The sequence below is a fragment of the Somniosus microcephalus genome, chromosome 29, assembly GCF_052327205.1.
Source record: "Somniosus microcephalus isolate GS21.2 chromosome 29, FLI_Smic_1.0, whole genome shotgun sequence".
In the NCBI taxonomy this organism is placed as follows: domain Eukaryota; kingdom Metazoa; phylum Chordata; class Chondrichthyes; order Squaliformes; family Somniosidae; genus Somniosus; species Somniosus microcephalus.
Window position 1 is genome coordinate 29,741,464 of NC_141015.1, and position 22,011 is coordinate 29,763,474.

Here is a 22,011-nt window from a genome sequence, read left to right on the forward strand (position 1 = left end):
AGACCACTAGGGTGGAATACCTCACCGAATTGGCCGTCCTTCATGTGTGAGCTCAGACAGCAAAGGTTCTTCAACCATGCTGCGTTTACCGGCCAAACTAAATTCATTCCTCACTGACACGTCCACACATACACTTTCCATTGGGGCGTGGGGGGGGGAGAAGGGGTCACTGGATGATCATAATCTTAGGGTCACTGAGGCCAATTGCAATTCCCCGACTGTTGCTTCAGCGAAGTTCAACTGACCCAGCGCAAATGAGGAAACAAACCGGGGACCTCCTGTCTCATTACCACGTCAGACTGCGCCATTAGCCACTAAGCTAGTCAGGCAGCTCCACGACCCCCTTTTAAGCAGGAGGGCGGGATAATGTGGGCCAGAGAGCAGTTTGGAATTTTTCTCGATGCCAATCTGTGATCCACCAACACAGAGCTTAAGAAGTTAGGAGCAAGCCCCTCAAACCCATCCCAGGTTGAGATAGCCTTTTCCCCAGACTGTCACTGACCTCATCTCCTCTGGAGATCTTCACCCCACGGCCTTCAACCTCATAGTCTCCCAACCTAGCACAGCCCGCTTCTACCTCTTTCCCAAGGTCCACGGGTAGACCCATCGTTTCAGCCTGTTCTTGCACCACTGAACTTATTGCTTCCTTCCAACTGACGACCCTTGTTGATCAGCGGATAGTGAGAGAAAATTAAAGGCAGCAATGCCCAGACCATCAAGACCTCATCACTGGAATGAGGGGAAACCAGGAGGGCGGGAAAAGTGTTGGTGTGCTTCTGTTTAAAGGAAACTACTTTGAGCAAGTTAAGCGGAGATGAGAAGAAAAATAAAAACAGAAAAAGCACCAACAGTAAAGTGATGTGAACGGAGCTGGACAGATCGCTATCAGTTATAGGAATGGTATCACACTGGTCAAATGTTAATGACTTTCTCATGGGTGACAAAGCAATTGTAATCGATTACCACCCAATGCGATAATCAGTGAATCTACGGCTATTGGCCGAAGTGCCAGAAATAATTCTGAAAGACAGTGGGTTGTGCAAACCATTAGGTGTGAAATATCATCTCACAGAAATCACAGAAACCCCACAGTGCAGATAGAGGCCATTTCGGCCCATCGAGCCTGCACCGACACATATCCCACCCTATCCCGTAACCCCACATATTTAATCCCCCTAACACTAAGGGGCAATTTATCATAGCCAATCAACCTAACCCGCACATCTTTGGACTGTGGGAGGAAACCGGAGCACCCGGAGGAAACCCACGCAAACACGGGGAGAATGTGCAAACTCCACACAGACAGTCACCCGAGGCCGGATTCGAACCCGGGTCCCTGGTGCTGTGAGGCAACAGTGCTAACCACTCTGGGTATTGTGATGATAACAGCACTCACAGGATACGTTTAAAGAAAGAAGCGAAAGGACTTGCATTTATATAGCACCTTTATGACCTCAGGATGCCCCACTGCGCTTTACAGCCAATTAATTATTTTTCTTTTGAAGTGTAGTCACTGGTGTAATGTAGGAAATGCAGCAGCCAATTTGCGCACAGCAAGCTCCCACAAACAGCAATGTGACAATGACCAGTTCATCCGTTTTAGTGATGTTGGTTGAGGGATAAATATTGGCCCAGGATACAGGGGAGAACTCCCCTGCTCTTCTTCGAAATAGCACCATGGGATCTTTTAGAGAACAGACGGGGCCTTGGTTTAACATTTCAGCCGAAAGGCGGCACCTCCGACAGAGCGGCGCTCCCTCAGTACTGCCCCTCCGACAGAGCGGCGCTCCCTCAGTACTGCCCCTCCGACAGAGCGGCGCTCCCTCAGTACTGCCCCTCCGACAGTGCGGCGCTCCCTCAGTACTGCCCCTCCGACAGTGCAGCGCTCCCTCAGTACTGCCCCTCCGACAGTGCAGCGCTCCCTCAGTACTGCCCCTCCGACAGTGCAGCGCTCCCTCAGTACTGCCCCTCCGACAGTGCGGCGCTCCCTCAGTACTGCCCCTCCGACAGTGCGGCGCTCCCTCAGTACTGCCCCTCTGACAGTGCGGCGCTCCCTCAGTACTGCCCCTCCGACAGTGCAGCGCTCCCTCAGTACTGCCCCTCCGACAGTGCAGCGCTCCCTCAGTACTGCACTGGAGTGTCGGCCTAGATTTTTGTGCTCAAGTCCCGGGAGTGGGACATAAACCCACAACCTTCTGACTCAGAGGTGAGTGTGCTGCCCACTGAGCCATGGCTGACACGTGATATTTATGGTATTTAAAGAACTGTTCCGATCTGCTCACAGAGTGACTAACCCAGTGGAGTCAGGAATCCATGGCGGTGTCTGAGTTGATACGGAGTGGCTCAAATTAGCTGGGTCTTCTGTAATCATTCTTTTTCTTTCCAAGCCCATGGACTTCTTGCCGAGTCTGGGTTTCATGGAGATCAGGCGCCCTCCAATATCCCACCGAGTGGTTATTATTCATGTGTGGACCGCATCTTTTAGACGGTGGAGGACATCATAACCGAACCCGATCCAGGCATCACATGACAGCCACACACGCACCATTCCAGCAGGTTTCTGTCGAGCATGAGGAGTGGGACTCTGGCCCATTTGCCTTAACCTAACCTAGGGCACTGAGGCCAAATGGAAGAGTCCGGACTGGGGATTGAATCTAGCCGTGAGCCACTGGGTTTACCCATTTTAAACCCTAAGAGGGACACAGCTGGTGTCCTGCTGTCCGTCGAGGATCTCACCTTTGACCGTTCTAGAATGAACAGCACTGGCTCTTCCCAAAGCAAAACAAAGCACCTAATTCACTTCCAGCTGGATTGAAAAGTTGGATCCTGAAAAAGAACCTCCAGCGACCAAGAATGGTTTATCCTGATGAGGAAAGGCATTCCTCGACACCAGTGGAAGATGAAGGCTTACAGCAGGAGCGAGAGACAGTGCAGCACAGTCAAGCTGCATTGAACTGTGAAACAGAAAGGGGACGTAGGGCGTGTGACCATTATTCCTGACACGGCAAGCTCCCAATCCCAGTCATGTTGTGAGGGGCTGATATGAGCAGCGGTCCGCCTCTTCGGAACATATGAACAGAGGAACAGGGGTAGGCCCTTCAGCCCCTCGAGCCTCTAAAGCCATTCAACTAGATCATGGCTGATCTGCATCTTAACTCCTTTTAGCCACATTGGTTCTGTAACCCCTTAATACCCTTGCCGAACAAAAACCTATCAATCTCAATTTTGAAATTTTCAATTGACCCCCCCCCCTCCCCCCCGGCCAATGTTCCTGCTCATTTTTTTTTCCGGGTGCGCGGCCCCTTTAACGGGCTGCGCCATTCAGATTTCCGTGCGTGCGAGGTTTTTCCATTTAAAAGCTGCCGAGCGGTCCGTGCGGGAACTTCCAGACCGCCGCACAGTCGCGCAGCCGAACAGGAACATTGCCCCAGCCTCAACAGCTTTTCGCGGGGGAGAGAGATCCAGATTCCCACGACCCCGTGTGTGAAGAAGTGCTTCCCGACATGGCCCCTGAACAGCCTGGCTCTAACTTTCAGGTTATGCCAAATAACAACAGAAAATGCTGGAAAAACTCAGCAGGCCAGGCAACGTCCATGGAGAGAAATTAGAGTGACGTTTCGGGTCGAACCCTTTTTCAAACTGGAAAGGAAATAAAATAGATCGAAGGCAGGGCTGCGATAGAACAAAAGAAGTAAAAGAAGTAAAAGAGACATTAAGAGGTATTCAAAACCAGACGAGATGGTAATAGGACAGTGGAGACAAAAGACGGCAAGATTAGGTGTGAAGTGTACTGGCAGGATGGGAGACAGCTGCCGTGTGGGAGAGAGAAAAAAAGGTTATGCCCCCTTGTGCCAGACCCCCTCTTCTCTTCCTCACACGGTGTGCCCCTAATCCCAGTCAAACTGTGAGTGGGTGATATGAGTCGCGCTCAGTCTCTTCCTCATACAGGAGGGCAGGAAATCATCTGGGTTACTCAGACTAACTCTCTGAGCAAATTGGCTCAAGAGAACACTGACAGGGGCAGGAGATCCTGCTGCCCTCTCACAGTTGGTGTGTGGAAAGGAAGCTGAAAAGAGGGAAAATAATTTATTTTTTAAAAAATGGAGCTCAAAAGCAAGTAAAAAATAATGATTTTTCTTTCAGTATTAGTTGATAAAAACGCTTTTAAGTCTCAAGTGTTGAGCACATTGCAAAACGCTAAGATTTGCCATCTCTACGACACAGAATAACTGCTGCAATATGTGCGCTTTCTTTAAAAGCAGCAAGTTACCCGGAGAGTGAGCCAGCTGCAGTTCCAATAGTGACCACAGAGAGGAGCAACGCCTACCGATGATTAGCAGCTTGCACTAAACGTGCAGTGAGATTCACACACAGGTCGGTGGAAAGGATGAGCTCAAAATGCTTTTTGAAAATAGCCTGAGCACCTAACTCTCCTTGAATTCCACCACGCCTCGTGCTTCATCTGGTCGCACTCTAGGTACTCTGCGAAAATATTTTGTTCAAATGTAATTTTTCTCCATCAAGATGAGGGGGGAATCCGGTGCCAGTGAGAGAGGGAAAGAAACGAGAGCAGAAACATCTGCTGACAGTCTGCAGCTTGGACCCAAGTCAGGACGTGGTCAGGAAGCTATATTGTTGGCACCGAGATATCCTATCAAATATCTCCCTGTCTCAATGCCACACGCCATGCTGTCAGTCGAGAGGAGGAAAATGATACTGAGCATACAAAGAGCAAGTCATAGAAACAGAAAAATAGGAACAGGAGTCGGCCATTCGGCCCTTCGAGCCTGCTCCACCATTCAATATGATCATGGCTGATCTTCTATCTCAATACCATATTCCCACTCTCTCCCCATATCCCTTGATGCCTTTGGTGTCTAGTCATTTTTCATCAGAACATTCCACCTCTTGCCTCCATTTCGCTCCTGATTCTCCCTGGGGTCCAGTACCCTGAGCGACAGGAGTCCTCCAGTACGTCTCTCTCGTTCTCGAGGCTGTAACGCTCGCACGCCTCTCTACCTCGGAGAGTATCACAGCCGAGCCCTATTCTGACCCACACCCCCTCCGCCCTCAGGAGCTCACTCTCCAGCATATGACACAGTTGTGCACAATGTTCCCGCTAATTTCTTTTTTTTGGGTGCGGGGTCCCTTTAACGGGCTGCGTGGGGCCCACTCGAATTTCCACGCACGCGCGGGCTTTCCGTTGTGAAGCCACTGAGCAGCCTGCACGGGGAACCTCCAGAGGGCTGTGCAGCCCCGCAGATTAATGGGGACATTGGTTGTACATGGTCTCGTCTACGGAGTCTAAGAATGGAATTTTAACCCTTTTTATCCGGTTTTGGGTCCGCTGGGATCTCAAACCCGAACCCAACCTGCCTCGAACCCGTCCACTTCCGGGTTTTAATGGAGGCGGGATGAGGAGCAGGCAGCCAACCCGCTCCCAGGAGGTGGGTTGGTCATTTAAATATTATAACGAGGCTGCGTGCCTCAAATTTCATCTGTCTTCCAGGTTTAACTCTGGCCGGCCGTGTTTCCCAGGACTCTGGAAACCTGGCAGCTGAAGCGAGGTGAGGACTGCAGCGTGGAAGAGGTCTGTGCCTTTCCAGCACTGCTTGTGGGCCAGGAGGAGCAGGAATACTTCTCCCCGGCACCCCCCAAGCAAACCTGCGTTCCCCCTCCAAGATCATCCCTCCTCACAGGGCTGCTGACACCCCCTCAAGGATCGGACCCTCCCCCCAAGATTTAGCTCCCACCCCGCGCCCCCCGCTATCTCTACCACAGTAGCAGGCTCTCTATCTGCTCCTGGCCTGCGTCTCCTCCAGAGCGTTCCCTGCCTGACGGGGAGTCAAACCCGTCAATCTTCCGGGCGGGGATCCTGTCGGGATAAAAGAAGCCGCGTGCTGCCAGCGGGGACCGTAACTCCTCCCTCCGCTCGGAAAACCCGCCACATTCGAGACCGGGGCCTAACTCTTTGCCCCGCTAAGCGATCGAGGGAGTTTGCTTGAAATCTTTTTCAGGTGGCCATGTGTCCACACAAATGTGTGACCACTGTGTGGTTTCCTTCCAAATACTGATCAATATGACAGCATCCTGAATTACAGAGTAGAGGTGGGAGGAGGGAGTGGCGAGCACCTGGAATCTGCACAAATCCCGACCATTCAAAAACAGGAAGTAATCATATGGCAGCAGAGGGCAGATTTTCTGAGTTTGCACTGGCCACAATTCTGATAGAAACAGCAATCGCGCGGGGCTTCCTGGCAATGTTGGCCCTTCCCAATGATGGGCGGGGCTTCTCACTTATGGGCGGGGCTTCCTACTGATGGGCGGGGCTTCCCACTGGTGGGCGGGGCTTCCCACTGGTGGGCAGGCCGTCCCACTGATGGGCAGGGCCCCCTGTCAATGGCAGGCCTTCCCACTGATGGGCGGGGCTTCCCACTGAAGGGCGGGGCTTCCCACTGGTGGGCGGGGCTTCCTGACGATGTGCGAAGCTAACCGCCAGTGGGTGAAGCTTACAGTTCATGGGCGGGGCTTCCCACTGATGAGCAGGGCTTCCCACTGATGAGCGGAGCTTCCCACTGATGGGCGGAGCTTCCTGGCAATGGCGGGCTTTTCCAAGGATGGGCGGGGCTTCCCACTGGTGGGCGGGGCTTCCTGACGATGTGCGAAGCTAGCCGCCGATGGGTGGGCTTACAGTTCATGGGTGGGGTTTCCCACTGATGGGAGGGGCTTACCACCAGTGGGTGGAGCTTACGGTTCATGGGCGGGGCTTCCCACTGAAGGGCGGGGCTTCCTTGCAATGGCGGGCCTTCCCACTGGGGCGGGGCTTCCCACTGGGGCGGGGCTTCCCACTGATGGGAGGGGCTTCCCACTGAAGGGCGGGGCTTTCTGACGATGGGCGAAGCTAGCCGCCGATGGGTGGACTTACAGTTGATGGGCAGAGCTTGCCACTGATGGTGGGGGGGTGCCGCTTACCACCAATGGGCAAGGCTCCGTACCAGAAACATCCAACTCAGAAAATTAATCCCCCCTCTGCCCCACACTCTCGACCCTACCACAATTCTGTACATTTTTATGTCCACTGAAGTTCTACAGTAGCACCGCAACAAAAATGTCTTTTGCAATGGTGGACGGGGAGGGCAGCTAAGGCAATTCTTTTCCACTTTCACCCACTTGCTCTCCAATGGGAGGGGACCTTCACTTCGATCGCTGCCCTTTCTGCAGGGAAGCAACTGTCTGCCCTCCTGCTCTGCGCTCCACACAATGACAGAACTGAGCTCAGGAACTCGGTACGGGGCTGAGCTCAGGGTCACCTCTGTCCATACACCCTGTGCTACAACTAAAGCACAATACCACTCACACACAGCCTACTCCTGAGAACTCAAAAGTGGGTTTATTGGGCTAAAATAAGTCAATTATCCAATCATTTCAATTAAGCAATGTAAATAACATAGCGAAGGGTGAACATAATGCTGAAAAGTTAAGAGTGTAGATGATTTCCCAAAGGGACCTCACTCCATGGGCTCCCCTATTGAATGCTGTTGTTGAAATCTCACAATTTTCCAGATTTCAGCTTTTTCAGATCGACCATGAGATGTTTCCTAGGTTGGCACCTCACTAGCGTGTTACTTCTCTTACTGAATACGACTGGGAGGACTGCTGGCTTTTGTATAGGTCGCACTGTCCTTTGCAAATTCAGACACAGGTTTAACAGAAGTCTGTCGATATGATGGGAGGGTTCCCAGGAGCCTGGCAATATGTACAGCCCCAACAGTGAAGTTTGAAAACCGTTAGTCTGATTAAGAGAGTAACAGAAGCATCATTCTGAATCAATAAGAAAAAGTATTCTGACCTTGTTATGATACTGTAACATCTGTGTTATAATTCTTATCTTTGGATTGTAATTTTTGATGGATATTACCCTGAAACAAAAAAGGAAAATGTTCATTAGGCAGTGCCTACTTTTAGTTGCATTAATAGGCTAAAGCCTTGAATAATAATCATGTCATAAACAAACAGGACATAATCTCCTAAAGAGCAGTTGTAGGACACCTACAAAGCCATGAAGTAGTGTGCGTGGTATTATTACCCAAGATTGTGTTTGTAGAATTGGGTTTGAGTAAAACGGAAAGGATTCATTCATTTTTACAAATGACTGTCTCCATATTTGTTCCTTCAGCAGCTATGTTCCTAGCTATTAATAAGAACATAAGAAATAGGAGCAGGAGTAGGCCATACGTCCCCTCGAGCCTGCTCCGCCATTCAGTAAGATCATGGCCAACTGATCCTCCGCATCTCAATGGGAACTTACTCTTACCTCCAAGACTATACACCCCTGCTGGTTGTATACGGGATTACACATCATAGCCCAAAACACACGACTCAACTGAGCAAATCTGTGCACGAAGAGAATGGGGCGAATTTCCTTGGGTCTTCGCCCGCTGCGCTGCTGTGACTTTGGCGAAAACCCCATTTAGACACTTCCGCCAAAGTTACAGCGGCAGAGCGGAGGGAGATATCCAAGGAAATTCACCACGAAAACCTTTCCCGCTACCCCCTTCATCACTCGGAACAATGTTCCCTGTAATAATTTGGGGGGGCGCGCGGCCAAATCAAAAGTCCGCGGATACGCGTTTTTTTCCCAATGTGAAAACCAGCTCACCGGCTGGGCGGGACCCCTGGAGCGCTGTGCAGCCGTGCAGCTTAAAGGGAACATTGACTAGGAGTTGCATTTCTTATCTTCTATTTTATTCATGCTCGTACCCTTACCTCAGTGCTACAGACTATTCCTCGACTGACAAGGCTAGTTACCTGCCCCCCGCCCCCCCCCCCCCAGCAGTCTGATAACGCTACCCTGCAACCATTCGCGACTGGGTACATGAGGACATCCAGGATTAACTGGGCCCCTGATATTCCCCAGCCTGCATCTCTGTACCAATGAATATTCCATGAAGGATTAATACAAGACACCACATCATGCTAACTGTCACTACACGCTTTTCACTAGGGTGCTTGAGATGATAGTTATTTTCCGAAGTTGTGTCCCTCTGTTACACCTGAGCTTACCAAACTCAAATGGCTTTAACTCGGCCTCATAAATTAGCTGAACTGTTTCAAGTAGCTGGTGATCCTGCAGCAAAATAGTAACTTTCAAATCCCCCAGGTGAAAAATATCCAGCAAAAGCCTTTCGTTAACTCGTAAAAAATTAACTAAACAATCAAACCAAGCTTTTCCGCACTGCTTTCTCATTGGCAACAGTTGCACACGCCAATCACTACTATCTGCTGGTGTCACACGTCCGATCACTACTGTCTGCTGGTGTCACATGGCCGTGACTACTGTCTGCTGGTGTCACATGCCGATCACTACTATCTGCTGGTGTCACACGGCCGTGACTACTGTCTGCTGGCGTTACATGCCGATCACTACTATCTGCTGGTGTCACACGGCCGATCACTACTATCTGCTGGTGTCACACGGCCGATCACTACAGTCTGCTGGTGTCACATGCCAATCACTACTGTCTGCTGGTGTCACACGGCCGACGCTGCTGTCTGCTGGTGTCACACGGCCGATCACTACTGTCTGCTGGTGTCACATGCCAATCACTACTGTCTGCTGGTGTCACACGGCCGACGCTGCTGTCTGCTGGTGTCACACGGCCGACAGTGCTGCCTGCTGGTGTCACACGGCTGTGACTACTGTCTGCTGGTGTCACACGGCCATGACTGCTGTCTGCTGGTGTCACATGGCTGAGACTGTTGTCTGCTGGTGTCACACGGCCGAGACTGCTGTCTGCTGGTGTCACACGGCCGACGCTGCTGTCTGCTGGTGTCACACGGCCGAGACTGCTGTCTGCTGGTGTCACATGGCCGACGCTGCTGTCTGCTGGTGTCACATGGCCGAAACTGCTGTCTGCTGGTGTCACACGGCCGAGACTGCTGTCTGCTGGTGTCACACGGCCGACGGTGCTGTCTGCTGGTGTCACATGGCCGAAACTGCTGTCTGCTGGTGTCACACGGCCGAGACTGCTGTCTGCTGGTGTCACACGGCCGACGGTGCTGTCTGCTGGTGTCACATGGCCGAAACTGCTGTCTGCTGGTGTCACACGGCCGAGACTGCTGTCTGCTGGTGTCACACGGCCGACGGTGCTGTCTGCTGGTGTCACATGGCCGAGACTGCTGACTGCTGGTGTCACACGGCCGACGGTGCTGTCTGCTGGTGTCACATGGCCGACGGTGCTGTCTGCTGGTGTCACACAGGTGAGACCTCTTACTGATGTCACCCTTCTGAGTACTCACCAAATCCCATGAAATCGCGCCTCAATCGCTATTGAATGTTGCCCAAGAGTACAACAAATATCCAGAGTCTTTTCAGGTTAGAAACAGGAATCCTTTCTCGGAGGATTCATTAGTGATGATCTGTACCCGAGGACAGTTTCCCATTACACTCCTCAGTTACAACCACAAAACAAACGACATTTTAAAACACAACCCATGCAAAAGCAATTATAAAAATATTTCAGCGAACTAATCCCTCCTTAGGGGATCTTTGTTGGTAAAAATAATAGGCTTTAACGGAATGTAAAATAACGAGTCGTTCATTTGAAATAAAACACAATGGGATATATTTTAACTTTAGTCATTAGTGTACGACGGGCGATATTGAATCAGCTGCCCTTTAAGAGCATAAGAAATAGGAGCAGGAGTTGGCCATTTGGCCCCTCGAGCCTGCTCCGCCATTCGGCCCCTCGAGCCTGCTCCGCCATTCGGCCCCTCGAGCCTGCTCCGCCATATGGCCCCTCGAGCCTGCTCCGCCATTCGGCCCCTCGAGCCTGCTCCGCCATTCGGCCCCTCGAGCCTGCTCCGCCATACGGCCCCTCGAGCCTGCTCCGCCATACGGTCCCTCGAGCCTGCTCCGCCATACGGCCCCTCGAGCCTGCTCCACCATACGGCCTCTCGCACTTGCTCCGCCATACGGCCTCTCGAGCTTGCTCCGCCATACGGCCCCTCGAGCTTGCTCTGCCATACGGCCCCTCGAGCCTGCTCCGCCATACGGCCCCTCGAGCCTGCTCCGCCATACAGCCCCTCGAGCCTGCTCCGCCATACGGCTCCTCGAGCCTGCTCCGCCATACGGCCCCTCGAGACTGCTCTGCCATACGGCCCCTCGAGCCTGCTCCGCCATTCGGCCCCTCGAGCCTGCTCCGCCATACGGCCCCTCGAGCCTGCTCCGCCATATGGCCCCTCGAGCCTGCTCCGCCATACGGCCCCTCGAGCCTGCTCCGCCATACGGCCCCTCGAGCCTGCTCCGCCATATGGCCCCTCGAGCCTGCTCCGCCATTCGGCCCCTTGAGCCTGAATAAGATTATGGCTGATCTTCTACCTCAACTCCACTTTCCCGCACTATCACCATATCCCTTGATTCCCTTAATATCCAAAAATCTAGCGATCGCTGTCTTGAATATACTCAACGACTGAGCCTCCACAGCCCTCTGGGGTAAAGAATTCCAAAGATTCACCACCCTCTGAGTGAAGAAATTTCTCCTCATCTCAGTCCTAAATGGACGACCCCTTATTCTGAGACTGTGACCCCTGGTTCTAGACTCCCCAGCCAGGGGGAACATCCTCCCTGCATCTACCCTGTCAAGCCCTTGAAGGATTATAATATGTTTCAATGAGATCAACTTTCATTCTTCTAAACTCTAGGGAATATAGGCCTAGTCTACTCAATCTCTCCTCATAGGACAATCCCCCCATCCCAGGGATCAGTTTAGTGAACCTTCATTGCACTCCCTCTATGGCAAGTATATCCTTCCTTAGGAAAGGAGACCAAAACTGTACACAGTACTCCGCTCTCGATTTTCTTTTAAGTCTTTCTGCTCATGAAGTGAAATTATCCTCAATTGTAAGCACCATCTTGGATGCAGCTTTGGGGGAACAACACGGCTGCACTGTGCCTTTGTCTCCCCTCCTCCTCCCTGAGATCCGCCGATCTACCTCCTCTCCCACCCATCCGTCATAACGTCACCTGTCTCCTCCCGTTTGTTGAGTTACCAATGGCCTGCCTGCCTCATGAGCCCAGCCCACTCAGCTTTACACAGAGTTACATCGAGTGTGCAGCCCAGCAACAGGCCATTCGGCCCAACTGGTCTGTGCCTGTGTTTATGCTCCACACCAGCCTCCTCTCACCCTAATACAATAGCAAAACACTGCGGATGCTGGAAATCTGAAATAACAACAGGAAATGCTGGAAATACTCAGCAGGCCAGGCAGCATCCGTGGAGAGAAAAACAGAGTTAACGTTTCAGGTCTGGGACCCTAGAAACATAGAAGATAGGAGCAGGAGTAGGCCCCTCGAGCCTGCTCCGCCATTCAATGCGATCATGGCTGATCATCCAAATTCAGTACCCTGTCCCTGCCTTCTCCCCATATCCCTTGATCCCCTTAGCCTTAAGAAATATATCGAACTCCTTCTTGAATATATTTAATGAATTGGCCTCAACTGCCTTCTGTGGTAGAGAATTCCACAGGTTCACCACTCTCTGGGTGAAGAAATTCCTCCTCATCTCTGTCCTAAATGGCTTACCCCTTATCCTTAGACTGTGACCCCTGGTTCTGGACTCCCCCGCCATCGGGAACATCCTTCCTGCATCTAGTCTGTCTAGTCCTGTTAGAATTTTATAGGTTTCAATGAGTTCTGATGAAGGGTCCCAGACCTGAAACGTTAACTCTGTTTCTCGCTCCACGGATGCAGCCTGGCCTGCTGAGTATTTCCAGCATTTTCTGTTATTCCTCCTCTCCCCCTACTTTGTGTAACCCCCATCAGCATATCCTTCTATTCCTGTCTCCCTCATGTGCTTATCTAGCTTCCCCTTAAATGCATCTACGCTACTTGCCTCAACTACTCCTTGCCATAGCGAGTTCCACATTCTCACTACCCCCCCCCGGGTAAAGAAGTTTCTCCTGAACTCCCTATTGGATCTACCGCAGTTGGAGTGGACTCACTGGTGGAATTTCCTGCTTGTTCTGTGCAGTCAGTTGAATCAGTTGATTCCAATCTCTAGCATTCCGGTGCCCACTGCGACCAAGGCTCGGGGCTTGAGGCTTCTGCCAGCTGGCTAACTGACCGCAAGGGAAAAGCAGGTTCACTGGCTGGCAAGTTTCAGCAACAATGTGGCCCTGAGCAAGGCAAAGGCAATCATCTCGGATTAGGGGGGACGCTGCAACCCCAATATAACCACTGGGGAAGCAGAGGTCACAGTCTCAGATTGGGGGGGAGTGTTGCATTTCCCCCTCTCCCCCCAGTGTTACTACAGCTGCTCCTTTGCTCCCCAGATTGGTGTGGATGACCTCATTAAGATGATCATTAAGATGACTAACAGATATCACTACCCTTCAAAAGGTACAGAGGCGGATAATGAAACTGATTCTTGGATTTAGGAATTTAAGTTATGAGGAAAGGTTTGGGAATTTGGGATGAAGGAGGCTTTGACCCAACTGAAACTTCCAAGACAATAAAGGGAATTAGAGTCATAAGGGGAGAAACTGGGTATAGCCCCTTTTGGGGCGTTAGAATTGGCGCTGCGCAAATTTTTTCGCCAAGCGCAACTTATCGCCACCTCGAACGATATTGGGTTGCTGCGCCCCTAAAGGTGATTGCGGCGTTGATTCAGGCGCTGCACGGGAGTCTTAAGGCGCTAACCCGGCGGCGCTACTCAATACTCAATATGTCGGCGGCCGGGCGCAGCGCAGGTGCTGTCAATAATCGATTACCCCGAGACATGCTGGCGCCGGCCAGCTCTTAAAGGGGCAGGTCAATTAGGAGCAGCAGCCACACTCTGCGCCTTGTAGGCCTCAAAATCGGCGCTGTGCTTTCTGTGGCGTTCCAAACTTTGAACATATGGAGAGGGTGAGGCAGAGAGCGGAGCGCTTTACCGATGGGGCATTGGATGCTTTGGTTGGCGAAGTGGAGCGCCGGCGAGCTGTGCTGTACCCCGACAATGGCAGGAGGCCTCATCAGAGCGAGTGCCGCAGGGCTTGGAGGGAAGTTTGTCAAAGAGTCACCTCAACCAGCGTGGTGGCCAGGACTCCTGTGCAATGCAGGAAGAAGTTCAACGACCTCACTCGGGTCGTTAGGGTGAGTGCCTTTTTCGCCATCTTCTTCATCCCTCCATCTGCACCTGACATTATGGCCAGAGGGTGCGCGAAGCCCCAATGGCCATCTGTCAGCCAGCACCCATGGCCCTTTCTGGAAACACACATGTACATTCAGCTCAATGCATAATGGAAGGGCTATTCTACCATGGGGGGCATGTGATGTCAGCTCAATGCATAATGGAAGGGCTATTCTACCATGGGGGGCATGTGATGTCAGCTCAATGCATAATCGAAGGGCTATTCTACCATGGGGGGCATGTGATGTCAGCTCAATGCATAATGGAAGGGCTATTCTACCACGGGGGGCATGCGATGTCAGCTCAATGCATAATGGAAGGGCTATTCTACCATGGGGGGCATGTGATGTCAGCTCAATGCATAATCGAAGGGCTATTCTACCATGGGGGGCATGCGATGTCAGCTCAATGCATAATGGAAGGGCTAATCTACCATGGGGGCATGTGATGTCAGCTCAGGCCAGCATGTTTCATCACTTCCCGTCCTTTCTCCTGCAGGCCAAGCTGGCCAGGAACCGGAGGGAGCAGCTTCGCACCGGAGGAGGCCCTCCTCAGCTGCAGACACTGACAGGCCTGGAGGAACGAGTCCACCAGATTGTTGGAGGCCGGATGACTGGTCCTGCCACCACTGGAGCTGCCGACCCCATTGTGCACAGCGATGGTAAGGTCATCACCTTTTTGAACTCTCTCCTTCCACTTCTTCCCCCCACCAGCACGCTTTTTCACTCTGGACCCATGTCAGAGCATTGCAGCACTCATGCATCCTTTGCTGCCACCCTGTCCTTTCACTAAAGCCACTCTTCAACCTCCCTGCTTTCAGATGCTGCATCACCAGCTCGGGAGCCGGGCCCTCAAGCTGCCACTGCCACTGACTCCGGAGGCGACGAGCAGGAGGAAGCTGGACCATCCCTGCCACCCTCAGGCGAGCCAGCCCCTCTGCAGACTGGGGAGACTACTTCCCTGGAGGGGAGCGGGGGGGAATGCTCTGAGGAGGAAGCAGTTTCAGGAACCAGCGGGCTGCAGCAACGCAAGGGGGGTAGGGAAGCTCGGGGGCACGTCTCCCCGGAGGGCGAGTCAGGCCACGAGTACTGCTGCACAGAGCGCAGAAGAGGTGCGTTCCCTCGCAGAAATGAGCGCCCAGGCTCGGCTCAGGCACACTGAGCTCATGGCTGCAGTGGCAAGGATGCCTGAATCCATCGAGACACTGGCAGGGAGTGTCCAAGACTTCGGGGCAGCACAGGCAAGGAGTGCGCAGGACTTCGGGGCAGCACAGGCAAGGAGTGCGCAGGACTTTGGGGCAGCACTGGAAAGGACTGTCCAGGACTTCGGGGCATCGCTGGAAAGGACTGTCCACGGCTTCGGGGCAGCACTGGAAAAGACTGTCCAGGGCTTGACCGAAGCAGTGGAAAGGACTGTCCCGGCCTTCAGCGAAGCACTGGAAAGGACTGTCCAGGGCTTCACCGAAGCACTGGCACCTGCCACGCAAGTGCTGAGTGCTGCCACGCAGTCACTCGCTGGTTTCATGCAGACGCATATTGAGGCCACGTGACCAATGACTGCTGCCACCCTCGCTGGATCAGGCGGGATTACCCGGGGCCCTTGCAGCACCACAGCAGGGCCTCAATCTGTGGACCAGCCAATTGGTGCGCATGCTGCGGTGCTGCCCCGTCAGTGTGCCAGTGTGTCGTTCGACCAGGGAGCTGCTGTCCGCTCTCAGGATGTCAGCATTCCTGATGCCACCGCTGGCACGTCTCCACTGCAGCTGCCACCACCTGCAGGACAGACTGCTTCCACCCATTCACAGTTGGAGCAGTCAGCATCCGGGCCCTCCAAGGCCAGAGGTCGTCCAGGACGTCCCTCAGGGGCATCTGCGCTTTCCAACAGCCAGCAGGCCTCCCTCAGCCTTGATGCAGCCACTGGGGTCCCATTACGGAGGAGCTGCAGGGAGGGAAGGGGCCGATCTCACAAGAGAAGTAGATCACCATCAAGGGGGAAAGAGTAGAAGGTGCAGCTGAGACGTCTTATTTGTAGAAATCAAGGCCGTGGATGCTGGTCTGAATGTTAGTAATGTTTTGGATAGTCTCCCGGGTGTGTGAGTAACTTATGTGTTAGTGTGTTAGTTTTGCTTTCTGTTGCCATTGCTTTGTCATGTTGGAAGGAAGCACATTTAGCAAAATAAACAACTTTTTTTATTTACATTGGCCATGTCTGATATTTACATTCACTGCCCTTCATAGGCTTTGGGTTATACGGACGGTTCCATTCCTCCTCATCGAATGGCCCAAGCATTCCATCAGAGGGGCCTAGAAGCGGCTTGTTATCAGCCTCTGACGGACGGCCCTTCCAGTTTGTACCTCCCTCCCGTCTTGGTCCTCCTCCTCCTCCTCCGCTGGTGCTTCAATGGCTGGTGGCATTGGCTGGGTGCGTAGGATGGCGAGGTTATGCAGCATGCAAAAGACTACGACGAAGTGGGAGACTCGCTCTGGTGAGTACTGCAAGGCGCCTCCGGAATGGTCCAGACAGCGGAACCGCTGCTTCAGCACACCGATTGTGTGCTCCACAATGTTCCTCGTCGCCTGATGGCTTGCATTGAAGCGCTCTTCAGCAGGAGTGCTGGGCGAACGGAGCGGCGTCATCAGCCATGGGCACAGAGGATAGCCCTTGTCACCGAGAAGCCAGCCTCCTGGGTGAGCCGGGGCCTCGAATAGGTCTGCAACTGAAGTCTGGCGCAGGATGAAGGCGTCGTGGCTGCTGCCAGGGAACTGCGCATTGACTGCGAAGATTAGCTGTCGGTGGTCACAGACCAGCTGAACATTCAAGGAATGGAACCCCTTGCGGTTGCGGAACTCCTCCGGATTCAAAACAGGCGCCCGCAAAGCCACGTGCGTGCAGTCAATGGCGCCCTGCACCATGGGGAAGTCTGCTATTGCTGCGAAGCCCTCTGCGCGCTCCCGCTGCTTCTCCAGTGTCACAGGGAAGGAGATGTACTGCTGCCTCCTTTTAAATAGGGCATCTGTTACTTGACGGATGCAGCAATGCACCGCAAACTGCGATATGTTAGTGATGTCCCCAGTTGCGGCCTGGAAGGAGCCGCTCGCATAGAAATTCAGGGCAAGAGTCATCTTGACAGCCACCGACAGAGAGGTCCTGCACCTTATCTGAGGCTGCAGATCTGGCTGAAGCAGGTGGCACAGCTCAGTCACCACCTCCTTTCTGAAGCGCAGCCTTCTAAGACACTCCTCCTCTGACATGTTCAAGTAAGAGAACTGCTGTCGGAAAGCCCTGGTAGCGTAAGGTCTGGTGTGGCGACGTCTGTTGGCCCTCCTCCGTCTGGCCATTCCTGCCCCTCTCTCCCTGCGTCTCTGTGCCCTTTCCAGATGGTTCAGCAGCAGGACGTTCCCCTCCAATGCAGCCCCCATAGTAATAGCGCACAAGAAATTGTAAACGTTGTAAATGCTCACCAGCTGCAAGGTGATGGTCAGAAGGCTGAAGTTCCTCTGGCCAGCGCTGGCTCACTGGTGCAATGGCTCTCAGAGTGCAGCTCAGCAACTCTGTGAAAGTCTTGAGGAAGTTGTGCTCCCAAAATGGCTGCCGCTTTTATACCAGTGCAGTCCCCTTTAAAGAGCGCCCCCTAGCCCGCGAGCGACTGGGGAACGTTCCAGGTAAGCAGTCCTTATTAGCGCCAGGTGGAACGGAGGGGCGCAACACTGAATTTCCGGTCTGGGGCACCCAAAAGGCATTGCACACTGAAATGATGTCATGATCTGCCTGCGCCCGCGAGCGGGTGCTAAGGTTTAGCGCCGGCGCAAAATGCCCACTCAATATGGGAGGAGGCGCTGTGTTCACTGCGCCCGGCCGAAAATTGGCTAACGCCCCACTTCTTGGCCTCTTTAGGCGCTAATTGGAGGCGCTACCAACCGAATTTCTCCCCCATAGAGTTATATAGCACAGAAAGAGGCCCTTCAGCCCATCGTGTCCGCGCCGGCCATCAAGCTCCGTCTAATCTAATCCCATTTTCCAGCACTTGGTCCGTAGCCTTGTACGCTATGACGTTTCAAGTGCTCATCTAAATGTTTCTTGAATGTTGTGAGGGTTCCTGCCTCTACCACCCTTTCAGGCAGTGAGTTCCAGATTCCAACCACCCTCTGGGTGAAAAAGTTTTTCCTCAAATCCCCTCTAAACCTCCTGCCCCTTACCTTGAAACTATGCCCCCTGGTTATTGACCCCCCTACTAATGGGAAAAGTTCCTTTCTATCTACCCTATCTATGCCCCTCATAATTTTGTACATCTCAATCAGGTCCCCCCCTCAGCCTTCTCTGCTCTAAGGAAAACAAATTGGCCAAGTTGATCCAGGAAAATTGTCTCTGTGAAGGGTTGAAATACAGGAAACTTTCCTTTATCCAGAGGTTAAATGTCCGGAAAGCTCTATCCACCGGCAAAATTCAGGAGTCGGTTCAGATAAGTTTTTTTTCTTTTCGTTGCTTTTTTTCTGCAGTCGTGGCTCTGCAAGGTCTAGCTGAAGCTGTTGCTTAGCTACAGAGACGCTTGCAAGCTACGCCGACTGTTTTGAAGCAAGCAACAGGGTTTGTTGCTTCACACGGAGCTCAGAAGCTCCGTATGTTTTAACATTAGCGCTGGTTTCTACGGCAGTTTTGATGGGACGGCACCAGCTCAGTCCTGTCAATGCCGGATACCAGAAAGTTTCCTGTACCAAGGACGCAAGTTAGACATTGGGAAGTTCAGAGGGAGGAGGAAAGTCAGGTGCAATTTTTCGCTCAAAGAATAATATGAATTGTGGGATAAGCTACCGGAGAAAACCACTGATGTGGAATGATGGGTTCCAGTTAGCTGCAAGATTGAGGCTTATGGTATGAATGTAAACAGAGGCTGTTCAGATATCAACAAGGGACTGAATGCCATTTTGCAGTTCCTAAAACGTCTTGCGTTTTTGTGCATGAACCAGCTACTCGCTACTGCTGGCACAGCACACACAATGGGACAACCCGCTCAGCATCTTCTCAACACACTCTGGGACCTTAGCCCTTTGTAGGATATGAGGCCTCCCTCAGTCATAGTGTTCCATCCTCCACTCTTACCTCATGATATTGGAGGCATCTTCAGCATCGGGATCAGGGCAGTACTTGTTGGCCAGAATTAGACATGCATCTGATGACTCTATCTAAGGCGCGGGAAAACATGAAAAGCCAATGAAAGGCGTGGATCAGATACAAAACACAACATCAAATTCAAACACAATTTAATAAACTGAAATTCAAAAGATCTAGCTTCACTGGATTTTAAACTTCAGAGTAAACATTAACCCAAGTCCTATGGTTAGTCACGATCCCTCCCTTATTTCTCAAGTTTTGCGTAGGGAGGCTGTATGAAAACAAAATAAAATTATCCCGATCAAATCGCTTTTATGAAATTTTAAAATGGAGACAAGGTTTCACAAATGACACATCTCAGGTTCTTCCCAGAGGATCATTCATACCCAGAGCAATCCACCCCCCGCCCCCCCTCCGCTTATTTTAGGACAACTCACGTGCAGCGGGGTCATGCTGCTGTTGTTCATTAATTGGCTGCAACACTGACCAGGAAACCAACTATCGACCTCTGCTGACCTTTGCTGATATCTTGGCTGATTGGAGGCCAGGAGCTGCTAGGCCCTAAGGGGAGTTTGAAAGCTGGGGGGAATGTCTATGATGCTGCATGTAGAGGCGGCCATTACTGACCCACCCTGGACACATGCCTATCTCTGCTGGGTTGGATGGTTGTAAAAATGAGCTGATGTCTGGAGACATTCACTTTAGCATATTATTTAAATGTAGCTATAGAAGGCGGGAGGAAATTCTGTGGATAAAACTCCCTCGGCGGAGTCTGGCCCAATCGAACACTCATCCATTTCAACTTAAAGCTCAGCAGAGGAATTAACAGGTCAGAGACGCTGGTTAGGAACTATTTTTCTCCATTTTCAGTCAGTGTCGGCATCAAGCATTCCCAGGGCAGGCGAAGTACAGCTCAATACAGAGCACGTTTCCTTTACTCTGCATCAACCAGGTAGCTTAAGGACAACCGCGGAAAAGCATCCTCGACTGCACCCGCGTGACAGGGTCCCTCTTCCCACACCAGCCACCTATATGGCAGCTCTGAATGAGACTGTCAGTTTAGTGCTAATTTCTCCCACACTCTCAGCAGTTTATTCCTGCAGATCCATTCCCAATCAGCAGTTGGACTCGAGGCGACCTGCTCTCAAGATCCTTACACTTGTCAGAGAGGGAAGGCTTCAATTTCACGAGCCTAGACTGAATTCCAACTCAACTCCCAGACCACAGGTACATAACAATCAGTGAAACAAAACCCAGCATCGCTGCCGCTGAAATCAAGTGGATCATCGGCCCGGTCACCGTCATTTTGCCTTTGAATCTGACCGCAACTTCAGGATTTAGCGCATGTGCAGCCTAACGTGGAAATCCTGAAGTTGTGGTCTGTCATTCACTGCTCCGACACTGGCTGCGCTGTGGAACCGCCGCCCCCACCCCCCCAAGCCGGCAATCAGTGAAATCACTGATCTGACCAAAACTCCCCCTTTTCTGAACAACTATCGCTGTTAGAAACCCCATAAAAATTCGACCCATTCAAATGAGGAGTAACTGGGTTTTTAATGGTGATCTGAGTCATAACTACTGATAAACAACGCTCTTGCTCTGAAAAACTAATTTTATATTGGTGGGACGTCAAATTTCTCCATTACTTAAAAAATTATTAGATTTTAAAATTAATGAAAAAAAATTATTTTTTTCAAAAGTTTGTTCATGATAGTTCCGCTTCTATCTTAACCCAATGTGTGGGTCCCAATCTTTATTTCGCTCTCTGTAAAAACATTTTTTTAAGTGATTATTAGTGCTTTCTATTTCCTGGTTCCATGGCTGTGAGAATTCTGCATTGTGATTGGCTGCCTGTTGACGTACGTTGATTTCAACCGTACGTCGAAAAAGCCGAACTTCTCGCCACCGAGATCCCGAGAGCTTTGTGGGAAGCTTGCTTCGGAGACCAGCAGCGAATGCCTTTGCTTTGTCACGGACCACAAATTACGGGCCAATATTATCATTGTCAGTTGATGTCTGCCATGACATCCAACTTCCTAGAGATTGTTTTTACTGGCCCAGAATTTGCTGGGAAATGAATGCCGAGTTAAATGTGCACGCTGCTATTAGTGCGTAAATAACCCAGCGATTTATGGCGAGGAAGAGATACCACGTGAGTTGCAAATCGCCACAAATTGCTGGACGAGTTGCGCCGTTCCGCCGTCAGCCTCGCCCTCAACCCCCACCCCGTGAGTTTCAAGAAATTGTTGCATTTGCCCAGCAAATACGAATTAAACTCGCCGCAGAAAGTTAGGGCTGGTACTTAAGGACGTAAGGACTCTTTTAAGGACAAGATTTATGTTCCTGCAATGGCACTCAACCTCGCTAGTCCAGAAAGGCAGCAATTGAAACTGTGGTGTCTCATTCCTGCAGGTAATAAATTGTTGTTAGCGGTTTTTAATATTTAAACTTTAAATTTTTTTGTCTTTCCCTTTCTCTTTTTTCCTCTCACTCTTAATCCAATCTTTCTTTCCCTCCCTTTATTCCTCTTTCCATACCTAATTTTGAGCTGAAGGGTGAGGGAAGTAAAGATGCCCCACTCCAGCAAAATCTGGGCCCCTGCCTGTCATTATGGCCACAACAGTTTTCTGTGTGACTCCAGATTCTCCACGGAACCTGGAGGGTTGAGATACGTGCCTGAAACTCGAGGCGGCCAACGTCTAACTCTTTATAATTATATCCAGATACGGCG

General features: G+C 51.7%; 1 protein-coding gene across 16 annotated transcripts in view; it reads right to left on the reverse strand.

Moving 5' to 3' along the window:
- The window catches only part of kcnma1a (potassium large conductance calcium-activated channel, subfamily M, alpha member 1a), a 1,094,159-nt gene that overhangs the window by 255,439 nt on the left and 816,709 nt on the right, over positions 1-22,011 (reverse strand). For all 16 annotated transcript variants that reach the window (XM_085970505.1, XM_085970490.1, XM_085970491.1 and 13 more), the window contains 2 exons: positions 19,269-19,351; positions 7,850-7,919 (listed from right to left, as the gene is read on the reverse strand). In XM_085970505.1, the coding sequence (XP_085826631.1) occupies positions 7,850-7,919; positions 19,269-19,351 (153 nt within the window). The remainder of the gene's footprint in view (positions 1-7,849; positions 7,920-19,268; positions 19,352-22,011) is intronic.